The following is a 20,598-nucleotide window of genomic DNA, read 5'->3' as shown; positions in this document are numbered from 1 at the left end:
GAATGATTAGGTATTGAAGCCCTCTCCTCCTTCCTGCCACCCTTGGTGTAACAATATACGTGAGTGGGGGAGTATTTTTTTTCAGTTGCTGTATGAAATGACAGGATTTATCAGCTTGCAGTGTCTGTTGTGCAATCCAATGAGTCTTTATAACCCGACTTCGATATCAGCTTGGAGGAGCTAGTTCATGTTCTTTTACATTGAAATCTTTTTCTAGAAAATAAAAGGTGAATACCACAAAGGAGCTTTTTTGGATAAGCTTGGATTTGGTAGAGCCATAGAGAACTATTAAAGAACCTAAAGAAGAAAGGAACAAATATCCGATCAAGATATTTGGTTGCTTCTTGTAATTTTCAGTATGTGTTTCAATTTTGACAAGTCTTTAACTTGGGCTCACCTAGAGGTTCCAAATTTTGAGAGCTTTCTGTTCTGTCTATATACTAAGCCCCTCTATAGGTCTTAAATTTGACATGAAAAAATGCTGATAATTTTATGAGATTATGAAACTCTCTTTCATGTATTAGAAATTTTCCTAAGCTTTTTGGACAAAGTATGTATGCTAGTCTTCACAGTGTATGAGTATTAAGGTTTTTTCCTGTTGTGTTTGGTTTTGTTCTTTTTGTTGTTTTTTTATTTAGTGAGAACAGTTTATTTTATTATACAAATGTAGTTTGGATCTCACCAAACGATGAAATTTCTAACTTTGAACGAGTGTTATGTTTTCTCCTATATATTTAACTCTGCCTTTATTAAAGCGTCTCAATCTTAACAACTGTGCTTAATGAGGCACTATCTGCCTTCTGATGGTGGAGATTTGGAAAAAGGAACCTAGCGAGGAGGCTGACAGCAGACACTGTCTTTGATCTGCACTGCTGTTTCCCGAAAGGCATTTCAATAACAGATTTTCATGCTTTTTCTTGGAGAAGTAACTTCCTTTCAAAAAAGTGAATTTTGTCTTAAACGAGGAAGATTTTCGATATTGCACAAATCCTGTTGGTGTTATGATGTGGGCCTTGTGGACTTGAAGGAATGTTATTGGATGTACAGTAATTCTGATTTTACTACATCAGTTTCCTCAGATAGCTGAGGTGCTGATGTTTTTTACGTCTACTGAAAGGTTAAACAGATGTAGCGCGGAAATTAGTCTGACGTAAACCAATGGAAGTCCTACCACCTACGGACCTTATGCAGAGAAATTGTTACGTTCTTTGGAATGCTTCTTGCTGTAGAAACCAGGAGTTGGATTATGTTGATATAATCCATGGTATGTTGGTAGAGAACGGATTTCATTAGCTGCATTCATCTAGAAATTTGCCTACAGGCAGATCTACAGAAAGATATATTAGAGATTCTTTCTCTACTCTTTTTTTTGTTTAGTTACTTATTGCTGTTTTGAAGAGCATTTTTGGCATGGTCAAACTTCCCAGCAAGTCAGTTAGTAGTTTGCTTATTTTTTTTTTTTCAAATGCTGAAAATTGTGAGTCATGGCATATCATATATTTCTGGTGAGCAGGAACTTGGGCCAGCTGGTGTATTATGTTACCTGAAGTAGTTTGAATTCCGAGTAAAGCAGTATAATAAATCCTTCTGTTTATCAGTTTTCAACCGCAGATAGGCATGAAAAATAAGCAATTATAGGTAGATACCTGTGATGAGATTTGAGCAGTGGATTATGAGGATTGATTTTGGTGATAAGGAGTGAATTTCAGTGCTGCAGCTTTTGTCAGTAATATTAAGTTAAAAGGAAGTAATTCTAACTGGAGGGAATATCAGAGAAAAAGCAGACTTCAGGATGAGCTGCCCTAAGAAGGATTTTTGATGATACATGAATTGACTCTAATAGGGAATTAAGCAGCTAAAGTAGGGAAAAACCTCTGAACTAGATTTTATAATTTTAGTTTTAATTTTTTATATAAATTGAAAAGAGAGCTGTAGAGAGGGCTTAAGTTTGATATTGCAAAGGGCAAATGAGTGGTGTTTGCAAATATCTGGGAAAAGCAATCTACTCACAGAATCTGTTTTCATTAGTTTCTGTAGTGTAGAAAAATAATAAGAAAAAAATACTTTCTGATCAAATTAAAAGATGATTTTACTCTTTTGAATATAAAATATTATTTTCTATATGACTTTTGAAAATACTAATTTTTAATGTAAGATATTCCAGTGTTATGTTACTGTCATGTTTATGTGCAGCAAGAGCCATCTTGAGTTTTATCTTTTGTTGCTCACTATTTGTGAGTAAACTAGTTAAATTTTTCTGTTGTCTGAAGCTAGAGAAGAAAATCTGTCAAATGCAAAATCTGCATGTGTGCCAACAATGTAACTGGCAGAACTATTCTTTGAGTAGGATTTTTTTGAATGAGTCACATTGTGTAAGAGATCTAGGGTATGCCCGACTTGGAAGTCAAGTATCTAGTGTTTAATATTGAGGAAATTCTTATTAGTAGCACGTTATGAAACAGTCAGAAAATTCCTTTAGGGATAATTAAGCCTGTGTCAGATTCCTGACTTAGGATCTCGGTAGTGGATTGATTTACACTGCTGAATACAGTTGCAGGTATCTCTGCTTGTCATCAGGGCCTGGTATTCGGGACAGATAATTTAAGTAGAACCTGTCTGTGTGTTTGTAGGACTTAACCCAAATCCACAGAGGATTAGCAGTTTTAAGCTGTTTTCTGCTAAGATTGTGAGTGGAATTGTAACATATTATTTCTCCCATAATGTAGCTATATTACTGCACATATACTGCTTATATACTACTAATAAACTACTAGTAATCATAATATATGAATGCACATACGTAATAATGTCCTACTACTATTACTATACTGATGTGCATGCATAATTAATGTTTCTGCAAGATACATATAAGTGAGTGTTTTGATGGAAGGAGGCATTGAGACACCCTAACTATCAAGAGAAGTATGTTTCTAAAATTTCTTTCCTTCCACTGCCTTGAAGCATAAATCATTTTCATAAACAGTGGAGAAAATTGATTTCATGTAGGTTATTAAAAATTAGTGAAAGGTCCAGTTTAAGCTCCATTCTGAAGGAAAACACCTATTCCATAGGAAAGCAGCTATGTCAGTTACAAAAGAAGAGACTGTGTTTTGTAATGTGTATGTAATGATAATTACAACAAATGAAGAACTTTTAAATATTTGCTGTGCTCATTAGAATGTGGAGCCATGCTTTAAAAAAATCACGTTCATGAACATATACTTTGAAATTCTTAATGTGTTGTCCTGCTAGACATACATATATTACACATTATTGTCCATGTCAATCTCTTCATCACACTCGTCGTCCTCTGGCAAGTCCTTGTCTGATCATGCTTCATTGGACACCCTGATGTTGTTTCTACAAGTTGTCAGGTCACATTTGTAGGTCTCTGTGCAGAGTAGTACAGTCCTGTTTGGTGTTTCTGTTACAGTTTTTGCTTTGATATATGGTACATAGTCAAGGGAATACTTACTTATAGTAATTTTCCTCCAGACTGCATTTATCTGAAAGCGAAATCATGATGATTTATTTAGTATTTTTGCTTGTGAATCAGATGCCTATGGTTGATGGAAGAAGGTAACCTACCAATAAGATCTGTAAGGTCATAGGCAGTGGTTACGTGTACTGGTCAAGAGAGGCACTTTCGCCTGTCTCTTTGATGACGTGCGTTGCAGTTCCTGCTCACTATCCTAACAAAATTGTTAAGAGTATTCAGTTCAGAGCTAACCAACATATTGCTGAAAGCTTTGATCTTGCCAAGATGTCAGATGACATTAAGGTCTCTTAACTTTTAAAACACAAGTACCTGGAGGCACATGCCCAAGTCTTTTTAGGTTTTGATTAATAAAGTTTACTAGAGCATGTGAGGATTAATCTCAGTCCTGATGCAGTTTTCCACACTTTCCTTACAAGGAAAATTTCTGAGTTATACTTATGTACTAAGTACCAGCATATTAATGTTTAGTGAACTGACAACCAGTAAGTGACAAGAGCGGAATTTGTATCCAGATTTATTACTCCTTGTTCAATAAAAATCAGTTATTCTTCGACTGTGATTTATTTTTGGATAGAGGAAGAAATGCATGTTAGGAACTTTAGCAACCTTGAAACAGAATGAGTTCTTGGGTTGATCAGGATATTGATTTCCAGACTCCAGAGAAACAAAGATCAGTAACCTTTCTACTCCAGACAGGGTTACCAAGATGGCATTCAAATCCTCAATAGATCTTGTTATTATAGAGGCAGATTTTCAAAGGTTCTTAACGCAGCTTCTAATTTAGTGCTTGCTATTTTAAGCCTGCAGTATGCCCAGGCAAACTAAGCTAAGTGGGTATTTACAAACCTGGGACAACTTCAACAAGACCTGTTCTTTTGAGAAAAGACAGGCAATTTTGACACTAACTTCTGCCTTTATGCACTTAGTCTTTTTGGACAACCTTTTAATTAAAATCTTTGGAGCGTTCAAGTAGACACTGATCTCATTTGGCACTTCTCACTTAGAACTTACCCTGTTGTGGGTCACCATGGTGTATTTCAACCTCAGACTCAGATCAATATCTAACAAGTTCCCTCCTCTGCAGTTTCTTTAGGTGTCTTGAACTGGCTGCCCTGAGTCTTTTGGAACGCACGTGCTAACATGAAACACATCTCTCTGAAACTCATCTGGTTCTGTTTAGTATGGTAGCAGAAAATTATATCCATGCTGTTGCATTTTGTATCATGATTTTTGGATGTTTTTTTTGATGCTACTTCTAGCTTCTTTTGTGCTACACAGTTTAACAGCATCTGCAAGCAGAGGAGAAAGCATGCAGCTGCTTTTAGAGTCTGTCTAAATGTTGGAGAGAATTATACCTGGGTGACTGTGAGGACAGCACAATAGCAGTGTGGGCTGCTGTAATCACACCTCAGTGTCAGTCGTTTTTTGTAATGAAGCAATTTCAGTTTTTCTTCGGAAACTTTGGCTTCACACACAATGTTATGCAGGACATTGTGCTAGAGAAGCTGATTTGAGCATCCTTACACCAAGCCTCCCAACGCTTGACTGCAGAAGTGCAATACATAACACAGAATTCAACTCAGAGTCGAGAAGACTTTGCTTGTCTTGCTTGTACGTGGTAACTGAGAATTTTTCTATGAAAATGTAAAAATAGGTATTGTATGTATCCGTGTTCTACAATGGTGCAAGGCATGTTTAAGTGTTTTTTCAGGAAATTGATTGCTTCTGTGATTTACTGTTTGATAGATTAGAAGTTTGGTTTTGCTGTAGACACTGTTTTTTCATATGTGCTACCTTAAGCTAATGTTCCCTGGAACATTAGATTCTGAGTACAGGATATAATTACAAAGAAATTAATTTGGATTTAAGAAGTTACTGTCAATTCACTTTCTGTTGCTCTTTAGAGAAAGAAAATAAAAGTGATGTATTCACAGTTACAGTTCTAAAGTTCTGATGAAATAATACAGTTTTACAAGCTTAACTAAGAAGTTGTTCTCCGATTACCTGGGGTCAATGCTCTTTTTTTCTAGTAAGAGAATTTTCTGGATAAGAACAGAAAGTACTCAAAGGTCATGATGGTTTAAGTCTCGGGAATCTAAACTAAGAAACTTACATTTGGCTTCGTTAATCACAGCACCAAGGAGTTTTCTTATGACAGTCTACTTACTGGTTGTTTATAGATGGCAGATGATGATATGATGTACTATACATGCCACTTGGCGTCAGATAGAGGTTCCTGTAGATCGTATTGTAAATGTAGACAGCTGTTTTCACCTGGATGGCATTCCCTTTCACTTCCCCAGGCTTGTTAACTGGGGCATAGTGCCACGTCGATGCAGTTGTACTGCGTTCAGAGTCAGACAGGGTGTGCATGCACTGCTTTTTGGGAGCCTGAGGCATTGAGTATGGACTGCAGGAACGCTCAAGTTGGCTTCTGTAGCAAAGCTTTTTACAAGTTCAGTGCCAGTCCACTTGGAGCCAAGCTGGCCAAAAGTCCTAAGTTGCATTTCTACTGTGCTCCCTGGTGTTACTGATAAATATTACCAAGTACAAAAAAAATACATGCTTTGTCACAGGCTTGTGTTACCCCTGCGAAATTGCTTCAGAGTTTGAGCTAGCTGTGTGTGATTGCAGCAAGCATTTTTGCAATTGAAAGTGTACAGAAATTTATTAAGGAGAAAATGGCTCTCTGTCTTCTGTATTACTTTGCTTTCTTTGGAACATGAAGATGTTAATCCTATCCTTTGGTCTTGTGTTCAAGAACTTTCTTCACTCAGGGTATTTTCCCAGTCTTTTTCCTCCTTTAACTGGAATGCTTAACTCCATTGCTGGAGATTCTGGAGCAGTTTCTTCAATCTGACATTTTTCCTTTCTAATACCTTTTGAGCAACACCTGCCTGATATTTATTACTTGTTTAGGAGCTTTACTGTCTTCACTGCTTGGTTTTAATAATGTCAAAGGTATAACAAATACTTTTTCCTCAATTTTTAGAGATCTTCTCTTGTTGATTTTTGGAGAATTGTATAGTTCCGTTCTGTGGCAGTTTGTTTTTGTGGTTTTGTTTGTTTGTTTATTTTTTAACATTTAATCTTTAGTAGAAGTGAAAACCATATGAGGATTTCGGTGAACTTTCTAACCAGGAAAATCACTAGTTAGGGTAGATTGGTTAGAATTTTTTGGCAACAAAAATTTAATTTTCAAAATTCAGTGTTGCTGTAATCGTTGCATAAACAAAGTACTTCTTGATACTCCTTTTTTCTTCAGCAAAAAAACTTTTCAGAAAATGCGTATTTAAATTTTGAAAATTTAAGAATGTGTGAGCTTCCTAAAAAGAGACATTAGTAGAATGTAATATGGGTGGCCCTGATCTTGTAGTTCAGCAGTACTTGTGCTGGTCATTTTTTCCTCCCATTGTGTCTGGATGCTGCTGATTGCAGAAAAGCCTTAAAACCCAAGTTTTTTCTGGATTGCATGCCAACAGTGTTGCAGACAACACGCACTCAGGAACTGATACGTGTTTCTGTTACTCTGAGGGCCAGTAAGCAAATGTCTAAGTATTTCTTCATTTTTCTGTGACCATTAGGAAAGGATTGGTACTTGGTGCACTTGTTGCTTACTGTGACAGACGTGAATGACAACGTACCTGAATGGGCCATGGAGCCCTTCCCCTTCTTGGCTGTGGTTTCCCCTGAAGCTGCGGGAGGTACTGAAGTGTACAAGCTGCTTGCTGTGGATTCAGATGAAGGGATCCATGGAGCTGTAGAGTATTTTCTTTTGGAAGGTAAATTTTAACTCTCTCATTCCCTGTATATTAGACATCACTATTGTGACTTTTTTGTCTTTTATCCTTAGCTTCGTTAGTGAAAAATCTTCCCTTCCTCCTTGAAAAGGTTTGTAAGCCTTCAGCTCTGTATGTGAGAAAAATTAACTTTTTTTGAGGGTACAGACAGATTTTCCAGATTCGAAGTGTGTTCTTCCTGCAAAGTTGGGTTCCTGCCCAGATTGTCCCTTAGGGGATGATGGGGACGGAGCAATCAGTACTGCCCAGGGCCTTGGCAAAGGAGTCGCCATGGCAGCAGTAGTCGGCACCTCTCTGCTTGGACTGCCTGTTTGTGAGATAGGGCAGTATGTGGAGAACAGTTGGTTGGGCAGAGAGGGTTAATGTTCCTTCTCCCTTGTGGGAGTCATGCCTGTGGTTCATTTCTAATGAAGTTTTAAGGGTCTGGGTTGTGCCTTCGTTTTGCAAAGCTAGTACAGACTAATTAATAATTTTCTTTGTGGGACTCTTAAAAGAAGCTTCAGTAATAGTTCAAAACTGTCTAAGCAGAAGGGGAGTAGCAGTACTGCTCCAAAGGTGAATTTGTTCCTCTTGGCCAGGACTTTTGCAGGGTATTTTCTGGTAAGGGATATTTAGTGTCAAACAACAGCAAAGTACTGGATGATAAAGAGGAGTGGTAATTGTCCAGAGAAGTAAAATGCAACTTAGAAATATAATCATGAATGTAATTAGTGATTTCTAAGTTCTAAACAAACTTTTGAGTTTTTGTATGCATGCTGATTCTAAGCCAAAACCAACTCAGGAATTGATACCGTATTCTCCTCTTAATTGTAATCAACTAAAAATGTTCTTGCTACAAGAATTTATGGATCTGTTCTTTGTAGGTGGTGAAGACAGATTCGAAGTTGAGAAGGACACTGGCTGGATTAAAACAACAGGTTTGCCATTGGTGAGGGACAAGGAGTATTCACTGACTGTGCTAGCAGCAGATAAACTTGGAAGCAGAGGGTCTCCAGCCTCTATTTCTATACTTGCTGGATTTCGTCCACCGCAGTTCACCAATGTATCATACTTTGTTTATGTTCCTGAAAGTATGCCACAAGGAAAATCGTAAGTAACAGTTAAAAATAAGGCAGTGAGATTGTGTTCCTAGTGTAACTTCTGTTGGATCTCCCCAAAGCCTCAGTATTGTTTCTGAATCATATATACATACTGTGAGTAGCAATTTAGATCTCTTAATAGAAGTGATCAAGATACCGTTTGATGTATTTTTTTAGTCACATTTTTATACAGAAAAGCAGTATGGAATAATTATGGTTTCTTGCTTTTTAAAATTGTAAGGAAAGTATTACCGGATATTGATACATAATGAAGAAAGTTATCCTGGTGTGAAAGAATATATTAATTTTATGTGTCAAATGTGGAGAAGTGCTTTCTCCATCAACTGAAAATCAGAAAAGAACAAAAGACTGTCTTTGCTGTCTTCGTCAGTCACCGTGACAAAATGAGCAAAACCAAAGATCCCACAAAACTTGTCATTTTATTTTTCCATCATTTGTCTAACCATGTGGATCTAAATATCACAGCAAATGTTAATGACATAGGTCCACCTGAATACTTGATTGTGTGTGTCTCAAACTGTGTTGTTATGGAAAACATTTCCTCTTTCAGTTGAATTGAGAATGCTTTTGTCCAGTAAACGTCTTCCTTGTGTGGCTGTTCAACTGTTATTCATTTTATATTATCTGTGCTGTTGTATTTTACTGTTCAATCTGCAACATTCAGTTTTACAGCGTCTAAATAATCAAGGTGTGTTAAGATAAAAAAAATTAGCAGCAGTCAATAACAGATAACAAGGTTTTTCTTTAAGACTGCAATAAAATTAAATAACACAGGCGTAAAAGAAATGTAAGAACTGTGAAACGCTACAATGCCTAACAGGTACCTGCCATCTTGGCTTCTATAATGTTTAGGATTAAAAGTAATGAAATTCTTTATAACTGGTTTCTGTCACTATTTAAAAATAAGTTTGTACACCTAAGATGATAGTCAATGAATCAGTTTGTGAAATTACTTCATAATATCTAAAAGGAATGAAGTATTCAACGCAGTTATTATTATGTCAGAAGAGGTTTGAATATAAACAATGCACCCAGTGAAAGTAGTTTCCTATTACACGTTGACCAGAAATAATCATGAAAATCTGTGTAGAATCCTAAAGTTCTGATATTTAAGTTGGACCAGTCACACAAGTATGCAGGAAAACAGAGTTGCTGTCATGCACTGGATCTCTGGGTTTGAGATTTCACAATTTTAGGCTGATTTAAGACTGCTGCTGACCCGAGGAGCGTTACCAAACCTTTCTCTTCCTTTGGTCCGCCACTGCTGCTAATATGCTACCTGCATGGGCAGGCTGATCCGATGAAAGACAAAGCAAAAAAAATCAAAGTAAGTTTTCAATAGGATTGTTAAATGTACTGCCAGCATGGCTGTGTGATTTTTAGTGCTGACAGGAGAGGAGAGGTGGTGAGAACATGCAGCCAGGGTAGGGAGTTAAAAGGAGGGCAAAATAATTCCTGTTGGCAGGAACATGGTCTCAGCGCTGGCTGAAACTGACTGTGAGACCACATCATAGGAAAATACAGAAAAAGACTAAAGTGAGATAAAGACCTACAGCAACCTTTTCCATTGTTTCAGTATTGCACCTGAGGGGTGAGAAAGCAGCAGCGTGGAATGTGTAGATGTGGCCCTTAGGGACATGGTTGAGTGGTGGACTTGGCAGTGTTAGGTTTACGGTTGGACTCGATGACCTTAAAGGTCTTTTCCAAATTAATTGATTCTATGATTTGGTTCTATGATTCCATAAATACAAAGGGGAAAAAAAGGTGTTCAGACAAACTGAGTTTTGTCTTTTTGATTGTAGTTATCACTGGATCATGCATGTTGGTGGATTCTTCTGGGAGATGGAATTATTTTTCCTAAGAAATCTACATGATAAGGCAACAAACATTTGAGGAATTCGTGTTCAGTTTTTAAACCCTTTAAAAATATTTATTTTTTATTTTTTTCTTTTACTTCATACTGCAAGTGTTCGTCCCACTTGAAGACTTTAAGCACATTCTACTTTAGTGAAAAAAGATGTGCCAGACAGGAGCTAAAAACACACGTCCTGTATGACCTGTAGCACGCACACTGTTAGTGGCTGTTTTTTTTCCTTCTGCAGTTGTCTATTGGAACTTTAGACTGCAGCAGCAAACTTACCATGCTGTTATTAAAATGAATCTTTTGCGTCTTGCTTTATCTTTTAGTTTCCTGGTTGAAAACCATCACTACCATAGAATAAAGTTAGAGTAGGCAAATTTAGTTGCAGCAAAAATGAAATCCAGTGTTCCTGTGATTTTAATCCTTACTGTTTTCTGCTTCTGAGAATCCTGTCTTTGTCTGTTTAACCTCAAGATGATAGAACTGCTGTGTAACAAAATGTTTGGATTTGGTGTTTAGGTACAGCTATGACTGACTTCAGTGAGTATTGCTCTGATCAGACCTACAGGATTGGACTATTATGTCCGATATGTATCATTTTTGTCATGTCTTTCAGTGTGTTGTATTACTTTCTTAAGAGTCTTCTTTTTTTTTTTTTTTCCCTCTCTTAAATGCAGCTTTCTTACAGTCACTGCTGTATCATATCAAAACAAATCTCTGAGCTACAGTTTGCTAACTAATCCTAGTGGTCTATTCAGTATTGATCAGGCAACAGGAGATATCAGTTTAACTCGGAGTGTGGATTATGAGAGTGACCAACACCAGTATCTTCTTTTGGTCAGAGCAGAGGAAAATGAGGAACAGTTCAGTAGTGCAGCTGAGGTAGGTGTTCACTACTGGTATTCTTCATGTATTTCCATTTTCCTTCAGCCTTTCCAGATTTCTGTACAGATTCACTAGGCGCTCCCATTTCCCTAGCTCATGCTGTCTATTCTACTGTCCATCTTAAAGGTCTTTCTGTCTATGGGTAGATGTTGAGTGCTCATTTAGGTGCTTTTAGAGTTCACTCTTGCTGAAGCTGAAAAAGCTTTTTCTGAGGGATCAATACGCCATCCCATCATAGGTCCTAGGCCCTATCTGGGAAGATACGGAAACAGATGTGGCCAAGCCAAACATGAGGTTTTGTCTTACTCTAAACCTTCATAAAGTATGATACATATTTGAGATTATTTCAATTTAAACCAAAGGCAGAACAGAAAATGATTTGTTTCATACCAAGAACATGAAGTGAACTTGTAAAAAGAGAAAGTTATAAAGACTCATGGATATTAAAAGATGAAGGTTCATGATGTTATAGGAAGCTGTTTGTCAGCAAAAATATTTCTAAGTGTAGTTATTACAGTTGTTTGAATTCAAGAATTCACTCAGCTAGGAAACGTATGCAATATAACAGTTTGTTCCTGCTACAGGAAATGAGGTACACTGCAGAGGGAATAGAAGCAGAATTTTTAGGAACAAGTGAGAGGACACAGAGAGACAGTATGTCAGTGTAAAAAACAGTGTCTGTAGCAGCAGAGACTGATAATTTCTGTTGACCCTTTTACGTACTACAAGATGATGAGTGGTAAAATATGACTTGAAAGAGGATTGAGATGATTTTACAAATACATTTAGCCTAAACATAGTTTAACTTGTACCTGCTTTACACTGATGCTCTCTCATAACTATTGAGGTTGTATCTCCCTGTTTATATGAACCTACATAAGGGAGGATGGACGTCTGTCTGCTGCACTGCCGTGCAGAATACCTCAGCCAACTTCAGGCAGCCTGGAGTGCAGCGGTATGAACCACCATAAAGGCTAATTTCATAGAATCACAGAATGGCATAGGCTGGAAGGAACCTCAGAGATCATCTAATCCAACCTCCCTGCCATGGGCAGGGACGCCTCTCAACTAGACCAGGCTACTCAAGGCTCCGTCCAGCCTGGCCTTGAACACCTCCAGAGAGGGGGCATCCACAACTTCTCTGGGCAATTTATTCCAAAGTCTTACCACCCTCGTACTGAAGAATTTCTTCCTAAGATCTAATCTAAATCTGTTCTCCTTCAACTTAAACCCATTTCCCCCTGTCCTATCAGTGGACACTCTTGTAAAAAGTCCCTCCCCAGCCTTCCTGTAAGTTCCCTTCAGGTATTGGAAGGCAGCTATTAGGTTCCCCTGAAGTCTTCTCTTTTCAAGGCTGAACAATCCCAGCTCCTGCAACCTGTCCTCATAGCAGAAGTGCTCCAGCCCCTGGATCATCTTTGTGGCCCTCCTCTGAACACGCCAATTTAACAGACAGTTTAACAGACTCCTTACTGCTTGGGTTGTAAACAGTGCAACTGTGGGCTCATATTTGGCATAGCAATAAGAAAACGTCTTTGAAGTTGTTAGAAGCAGAATTGTATTTCTTAGTTGTTTCACCATAATCAGTTCCATTTATGTCTGATTTACGCTACTATAATTGAATTCAGAACTTGGTCTTGGAGATTTATACTGCTGAAATGTAATAAGCTTGGCAGTAGAATTTTTAGTGTTACAAATCACAGAAGTGTTGGGAGATAAGATAATGGAAAAAGGATGCTTGGAAAGCAGACAGTCCATTTTCCTTTAAATTAGTAATAGGAAATAATCAATGGAGATGAAGAGTGAGTGGAAAACGTTGCTGTAGGGGAGTGGGACTTGACAATTCCTAGTATTTTGGAATCTAATATTTCAATGGTTCTCAGCAGGAAAAGAGCAATCTAAGAAAAATGGCTTATCCTATGTGCTAAAGCTTCTGAAGACCTCAAGGATGTTTTGGGGAAATTCTTCCATCCAATATTCCTAGAGCGATGAAGTCATTGCCTTGATTCGCTTTGCTGTTTAACATTCCCCTCTTTTTCGTTCAGGTTTTGGTTGTAATCACAGATGTGAATGATTGTGCCCCCGAATTTCATCAGTCAATTTACAGCAAAATTGGTGTTCCTGAAACTGTTACTATGACAACTGCGCTTCTACAAGGTTAGTACTTCTAAAACTATTTGTTACATTCTGTATGAGTATTATTTTTTCCTCCCACTAATAAGAATTCAGTTCATAAGGCAAAATTGCCTACCCCAGTATGAGTAGCTGCAACTCTCTGAAGGCAAATAGCACCTTGTAGAATTGGATCATAGTTATATACTACTGCCACAACCTAAACAATTTTAGGGGCTGAGAGACAAAGGAAACAAATCTTCTTTTGGAATTTGAAGTAACAGGACTTCAGTTGTGGTTGGCATTATAGCAGCAGGCGTAGCAATATTGCAACATTTCTTTCTTGTTTTGAAGGAAGAGGGTGATGGGTCAGACATTCCAGACACATCAGCTCACCTCCTCTGCCTGTCTGTAAGAGCCATTTGTGGGCTTGCTGTGTGGAATACTGCTCTTCTGTGTTAAAAGCTTGTCACATGGTTTAACGTTGTACATGAGATTTTGTTTGGATGCTTGAGGAAAGGACTTTGCTCGTTCTCAATGTAACCAATAACTTAAGCTTTAAACGATGATGCTCAGTAAATTTTGATTATGTAAACTGCAGACATCTTATATTGAAAATGTTTCTAAAGAAATGAGCAGGTCTTGGCAATAAAACAAATTTATGTCAATTAAACAGTTGTAGAAGAGCCTTATATTAGTCTTTAACTTTTACAAAAACTTTTTAGAAGTTGTGAGGGGGAAAAAGGGAAATTAAACTACAGGAAAATTGCTGTTCCCTAGTAGATAGGATTTTATAACCTTCTACTGTTCTACTTAGTGATTTACCCTATACTAATGGTGGTATGTCAGTAACTATTCTGGTAACTGTGATTTTAGCATTTGTAGGTTATGGGTAGGATCCAACAAACACATTAATTTAACTTGTATCAGTTGTATAATTTATGCAAATGTTTCATCTTTAATCACACAGGGTGTGATCTGTCTGAGTGATCTTAAGTCAGCAGCATAGATCAGATGGACATGAAAATACATGTCTCTGGGAATACGTTCTTGATAGTACAGGGCTCTTTAAATCCAGCAGGCAAAGAGAAGATCTAGTGGCTGAATTGCTGAAGTGTACCAGGAACTTAATATTTTTTTTTTTTTTAAAAAAAAACAACTTATTTTCAAGCTAAAGTTCAATAAAAAGCATAGGGGATAGCACAGTTTTATAAACTATTTCAAGCACCACATGACAAGGCAAATGCAATTACAATTTTATACTAAACGCTAATTCTTTTGTTACAGTACTTAACATTCCAATTCACAAACTTTGACCTACAGAATGTCTTTCTCTTCTCTTTTAATAGTGACAGCCACTGACTGCGATTCGAAAGAGAATGCCGAAATACTGTATTATACTTTGAGTCAAGACTTCAGTATTACTTCTCATGGTACTATTTTTCCAGCAACACGGTTGGACTATGAGCGACCTAATCATCTTTATGAGTTCATAATTATGGCTTTAGATAAAGGGGAAGAGCCGAAGACTGGGACAGCAACTGTTAGGATCCATGTTTCAAATGTCAATGATGAAGCACCTCAGTTTTCCCAGACAATGTAAATACATATTGTTAAAACTGTTGTCTTTTACTGTTCCTTTTTTTTGTATTAGTTGGAGGGCTGATCAGTACAGGGTGGTAACTGGCTTTGGTTCAATCAAATCTGAGAGACAAATGCGGGATGATTTGACTCCAAGACTTGGTTGATACCGGTAAAAACAAAAGCTTTCAGTTTGGTTCTTAACTTTAAACTTCGGGCATAGTTTCAACGTGTAGTAGGATTTATGTATCTAGCTAGGTAGGGGTAGTATATAGACAGTCTTTTTTGACAGATCTTGCACTTATGTTTTTTTCAATATGTGCTGAAAGAGGTGGTGCAGTAATTTCAGATTATACATTTCAAGAGGACCCCTCCATCACCAAAGGATATCAAGCAGAAAAAGCAGGCGACTCAGTGTTGTTCTCAGCCCTCATCCAGAGTACATGGTGGAATTTTGCCTTTTAATTGAGCAATTTAAGCTTAGACAGAGTCAGCAGTCCACATCCTTGGTTTATAATTGCTAGAGAAAAATGCTTAGATGACAGAATCCTAAATGACCACTGAATTATAAAAACCACAAGATAAATGTCAATAAGTGGAGTTCACTTAACTTCACTTAGTCCTATGCTCTGCAAACTGTACTTTTTTTTTTTTTCTTAAGCATCAGTAAGCATTTTTCATCCATAGTTGGGGCTCAGAAGTGTCTGAAGCAATGTCAAATGTACTATAAACTTGCATTCGCATTAGAGGCTTGGTAAAGCAATTCCCAGTCAGATTCTGCATCAGTCTTCTGCTCTTAAAAGTAGAAGTTTCTCAGAACAAAACCCAGGCAGAGATTTCAGTGATGCTAAGATTGTGGTTTAGCTGAACAAAACATCAAAGCTTTCTGACAGTCCTTATTTTATGTAAAGGTAACCTCTGGCTTCAAAATCTCGTGCCTTCCTTTCTTTCTTAAACATTGCTTAGGATATACAACTTGGAAAAATTGATCTTTTGTAAATTCTTATTGGATCTCTACTAAACCATTTTAAGTTTCTCACTCTTCAGATGATGCCTAGTTTTCATTTATTTGTTTTAATATTCAGGGTCATTGAATATTTATCTCTGTCTGTTAGTCTTGTATCTGTTCCTAATTTTTTAATCAGAGATGAGTGATAGTATTAAAGATGCTGTAAGCATCTCTAACAAATTTGAAGCAGAAAACATACTTTAAAAAACACACAACCCTGCCAGCTCTTATATTTAAAATTTACTGAAGAATACAGTTAAAATGAGTGTTATTTTAAATTACCAAACATTCACAAGGAACTTTTCTGTTCCCTATGCAATAGCAGGGAACCTGCTATTGTATAGATGTATAGATTGGCATTGGAATGAATTCGAATTGCAGGAGCTGAATTCATCTCAAGGTTTTGTTTAACCAGGTTAACCAGGCTTTGATTTTGCTTTATCTTTCCAGTTATCAAAAACTTGAACCCAAAGGTGAATTTCAGACAGACCTTGGTTGAAGTTTTGTGTGAAATAGATTCGTCGTGAACACCCATAGATTAGATCCTGTTAAGAGACTAGTTTGCAATTAATGTTATGCTCCTGGCAGGCTAATACAAATCACGATGATGATGATGTCCTTCTAGTCCTTTGTTTAAATAGATTTACAGTCCAGTATAAACTTATGATTCCTTGCCATGAGCTTTCTTTCATCGTGATTATTCTGTATCACAGTTACCAAATGCTTAAGGCTACCACTCTGTTTCATGTTGTCAGCTTTTACTTTCTGCTTTTTAAGAGACCTCTTCTGATGACTTGAACTTTTGTCTCTATATTTCATGTTCAAAATTGTCAGAATTACTGTTCACTTGCTTTCCAGATGCAGAGTTAAAACAGTGTCCTGAAGGTTGTGACTGAGCTAAACCAGGATAATTTATTTCTCTTACTTCGTTGCATATTAAATTGGGGAAGAAAAAAAGATTTCTCTATGAAGGTTTTGATGAAAACACACAATCTAGATAGCAAAAGCTAAGGGAGATGTTTTCTGTGCATCCGTTTTCTTTTTTTCTTTGAATTTTTCCTGTTTTCAGCATTGAGAAAGTGGGTTCATAAGCACTCTGAACTTGGTGGTACATATGTATTTTATCTGTCTTGTTGGATGCAGCCAGCTGTAGTTCATTCTTATGGCTGAGCTTTGGGATATCTACTATGGACAGGTCTGTAGTATGCTTAGTCTGGCCAATGCTCAATCCAGTCAGAAAAAAAATAATAAATATTAGGGACTTTGCTAAAGCAGGGGGCTTTTCTACTCCAGAGAGCGTTAAGCTTAGGCCGATAATGCCTCTTAAGAGCTTACAATGTCAGTGATGTGTCTGGACTTGAGAAGAGATTTTTGTAAAACTAACATTATGCACATATCCTCCAGATCTAATTCTCGTCTCAGTCATGCTGGTGCAAAGACTGCACTGAAAGCACTTTGACAGCTTGTGTCAGAAAGTGTACTATAACAAGCAACGCTTTCAGCTTTAGCCCAAGTCTTGGTGCGAAGCTGAGCTTCAAAGCTTCAGTACTGCTGGGAGTTTGCAATGGAAATCTATGGGAGGCAATGACAGAAAGAAATGGATGGGTGGACAGATCATCAATACTGTCATTTCACTAGTTAACAAAGCAGCATCTTTTCAGTGTAATTATATAATAAATTGCAAATGTCTGCAGTACCCTTTGTACAGGTCAGTAGGTGTTTTAAAGCATAGCTCTGTATATATTATTTCCTATCTAAATTCATAAATGTGTTTTCATAATTTCTTTTAACAGCTACAGGAGTTTTGTTTCTGAAGATGCAGGCCCAAACACACTGATTGCTACAGTTAATGCGATTGACCCTGATGGAGATGGTGTGACATACGATATTCTGTCGGGGAATCAAAAAGGAAACTTTGTTATTGACCCTAAGAAAGGTAATAATATATTAGCTCTTTGCTGCTGCATGATAATGTTGATTCTGATGCAATGGAGCTTGAGTTTGGTATTCTTTAGGTAGCAATTCTAAAAACTGAATAGCATATGCAGTTTTTGAAGCTGATAGTAAAACTAACTTTAAAAAGTGCAGGAAAAAGATGCAGTTGTTCTAGACTCTTGTATAATGTTTAAAAAATGGTATCATTTTCCTAAAAGCTTTGTGTAATTGACCTATCTTACTTGTTCATTGTTTGCTTTCAGTCAGTAACTTAATAGCATTATGATAGATAACAGATAACTTAGTAGGGAACGTTGTTATTGATAAGGGTAGGTATGGCATTCCAAAATGTCAAACAAGGATTTGAATAACATTTAATCTAGGAAACTAGTTTCAAAGTAGTAGCAAGCAAGGGCTACTCTGCAGAGTAAGGTGAAGTGGGAGTCAAGGGTGACAGCAAGGCAGGCAGGGGCAAGGACCTCACAGCCCCCTCACAGGGGAATAGTCTGTACCCCCTTGTCAAAGAAGTGCCAAGATAAAATGGAAATGCATCAAAAATAAGTGCTGCAGCTAAAAACAATACATTTGCAGGCAAATTGAATGGCATTGATGCTGTGACAATACTCTGTTGTAATGGCAATTCTATGATGCCTGATGAATAATAGAGGTGATTGATGGATGATGGAGCAAAAGAGTGACAGCTTCTTACTGCATGGTCTCAGATAGCTGTAGTCTCTTTTGCTTTTGTAGCAAATCTTTCATACGTCTTTCTCTGACAGTGCCTTTATGTCCATCCAGCAGGGTGTATCGTTTGGGTGGCTGGAGAGGGTAGCAAAATACAGGATTCTGAGGATATGCCTAAGTAGCTAAATGCTGCTGTGATTGTGCTGCAGGAAGGTAGATCTGTACTAGTTTCAGTTGTGCTGGCGTTGGTAGCTACAGCAGCAGACATGGTGACACGTGCTTCGTTGCAATAGTGATACAGGAACATAGCCAGGCTCACCGGTGGGGCTGGTGCAGGTGAAACAGAAGTCTGCCACACTGTTTCCCTGGCTTTCTTGTTTTGTTTTGTTTTGTTTTGTTTTCTGCAACAGATATGCAGAATAATATGTGCAGGTCAGCTGAGTTGTAGCTGTTGTCTCATTTAGTTCTGTAAACATACCTGCAGACAAACCAACCTGCTGTGCTGTCTTAATTTTGTTTTAGTATCAGACTGCAGTAAAAACACCACAGTTAAATTAAACTCTAGCAGCCTAGTGATTTATTGGTGAATGGATAATCCAGAACGGTTTGTTGTTGTGATTACTAATGAGAAGAATAACAGTAATTGGGTGTTGTAGTAAAAAATAAAAAGCCAGAACCTACTATTGTTTTTACAGGGCTAGTTAGACTTCGTTCAAGTCCGTTTCCTAAGCTCCAGGGAACAGAATATGTACTTAATGTTACAGCTGCTGATGATAACGCTTCTGGAGGGCCCTGTTCTCTTACAAGTACTGCCCAGGTTGTTGTGAAAATTGATGATGTCAACAATAACAAACCTGTCTTTCAGAAGGTAAATACATGAGGCTTAGTCATTTGTATCAGACTGTGTGGTAAATGGTTAAGACTGTGTTGTTGCTGCAAGCGATGCAGCAGATGAGCTATTCAAGAAGCGGTCTGCTTCTGTCTCTCTTCGAGTCCTGATGCCACTGTCTTGTCCACCTTTTCCATCCCTCTCCTAGGACTTACAGGGTTTCTTCTCCTCTTGTGGCAGAACAGCTCCTGTGAGCACTGTCTTTTCCCTGAACATCTCATCTCTGGCATTTTAGAAGATAAGGTTGAGTGAAAAAGTTTTGGAGTTTCAGTGAACACATATATGATGAGGAATCAATAGGTATAACTACCTATGCAGTGGACTTCTTTCAAAATATTCTAAAATACCTCTCTAAATTACATGGGCTTCATTTCATGATTTTATGTCTGGAACTGATGAAAAAGAGAAGAATGAAAGTGGTTTAGCTTAATTTGTAAAGTACTGTAAAAAATAAATTCTTGAATATGTTTTGAGGAATGTTAATTCATATTAAAGATCTGTTGTCTAAAAATTTCAAATTTTGTGCTGATGGCTGAAAATGTTGATGGGTCATGTTGCATATTTTGAAAATTCAGTGACTATTCATGTCAATCTTGGAAATTCTCCGTAATATGTCCTAGACGAAGTTGCTTTGTGTAGAAATCACTTTCAGATCAAAGCAGTTCTGTGGTTTGAGCAAGTGTATGCCCTCTTTTTTATAAGACTTTCGCTAATACACAAAAATATTTGCATTTGGAAGTATACACAACTGTAACTTTTTCTCCAGATGTTTTCACTAGTTGGAGGTGCTCAGTGGCCTCATGCTGTGCGTTGTTTGTGTAACTGCGAAATGCAAGTGAAGTCTGTAAATCATGGTACAGACAAAGCATTAACATCAGTGCATGTGAAAGGAAGTGCAGCTAAATCTTTTTTGTTTTTTCCTTCTAGTATATTTTTAAATCAAATGGCATGATAAGTCCTTGTTTTTTTCTTTTTTCCCTTCCTCTCGTAGTGTCAGTATTATCGGGAACACGCTTCTGTATTGGAAAATCAGCCTTCAGGAACAGTTGTGCTGCAGGTTGAAGCCACTGATGCTGATGAAGGAGCCAATGGTATAGTGAAATATGGCTTGATGCACAGAGGTGGTGTCCTACCAGCATTTAGTATTCATCCTGACACAGGTAAAGCAAATATCAGGACTGATACTGGCATATAGAAACCACTCCATTACACTGATGGGAAAAAATGCTTAAATAAAATCAGA

The 20,598-nt window shown here is 37.5% G+C and overlaps 1 protein-coding gene across 1 annotated transcript in view; it reads left to right on the top strand.

The window, feature by feature from the left end:
- The window catches only part of LOC104381715 (neural-cadherin), a 61,886-nt gene that overhangs the window by 9,767 nt on the left and 31,521 nt on the right, over nucleotides 1–20,598 (top strand). The window contains exons 2-9 of the mRNA XM_086620990.1: nucleotides 7,084–7,281; nucleotides 8,163–8,388; nucleotides 10,938–11,142; nucleotides 13,191–13,302; nucleotides 14,607–14,856; nucleotides 17,641–17,783; nucleotides 19,162–19,334; nucleotides 20,347–20,515. Coding sequence (XP_086477116.1) covers nucleotides 7,084–7,281; nucleotides 8,163–8,388; nucleotides 10,938–11,142; nucleotides 13,191–13,302; nucleotides 14,607–14,856; nucleotides 17,641–17,783; nucleotides 19,162–19,334; nucleotides 20,347–20,515 — 1,476 coding nt within the window. The remainder of the gene's footprint in view (nucleotides 1–7,083; nucleotides 7,282–8,162; nucleotides 8,389–10,937; nucleotides 11,143–13,190; nucleotides 13,303–14,606; nucleotides 14,857–17,640; nucleotides 17,784–19,161; nucleotides 19,335–20,346; nucleotides 20,516–20,598) is intronic.

The sequence above is a fragment of the Tauraco erythrolophus genome, chromosome 15, assembly GCF_009769465.1.
Source record: "Tauraco erythrolophus isolate bTauEry1 chromosome 15, bTauEry1.pri, whole genome shotgun sequence".
Taxonomy (NCBI): Eukaryota; Metazoa; Chordata; class Aves; order Musophagiformes; family Musophagidae; genus Tauraco; species Tauraco erythrolophus.
This window is presented reverse-complemented; position numbering and strand designations above follow the sequence as displayed.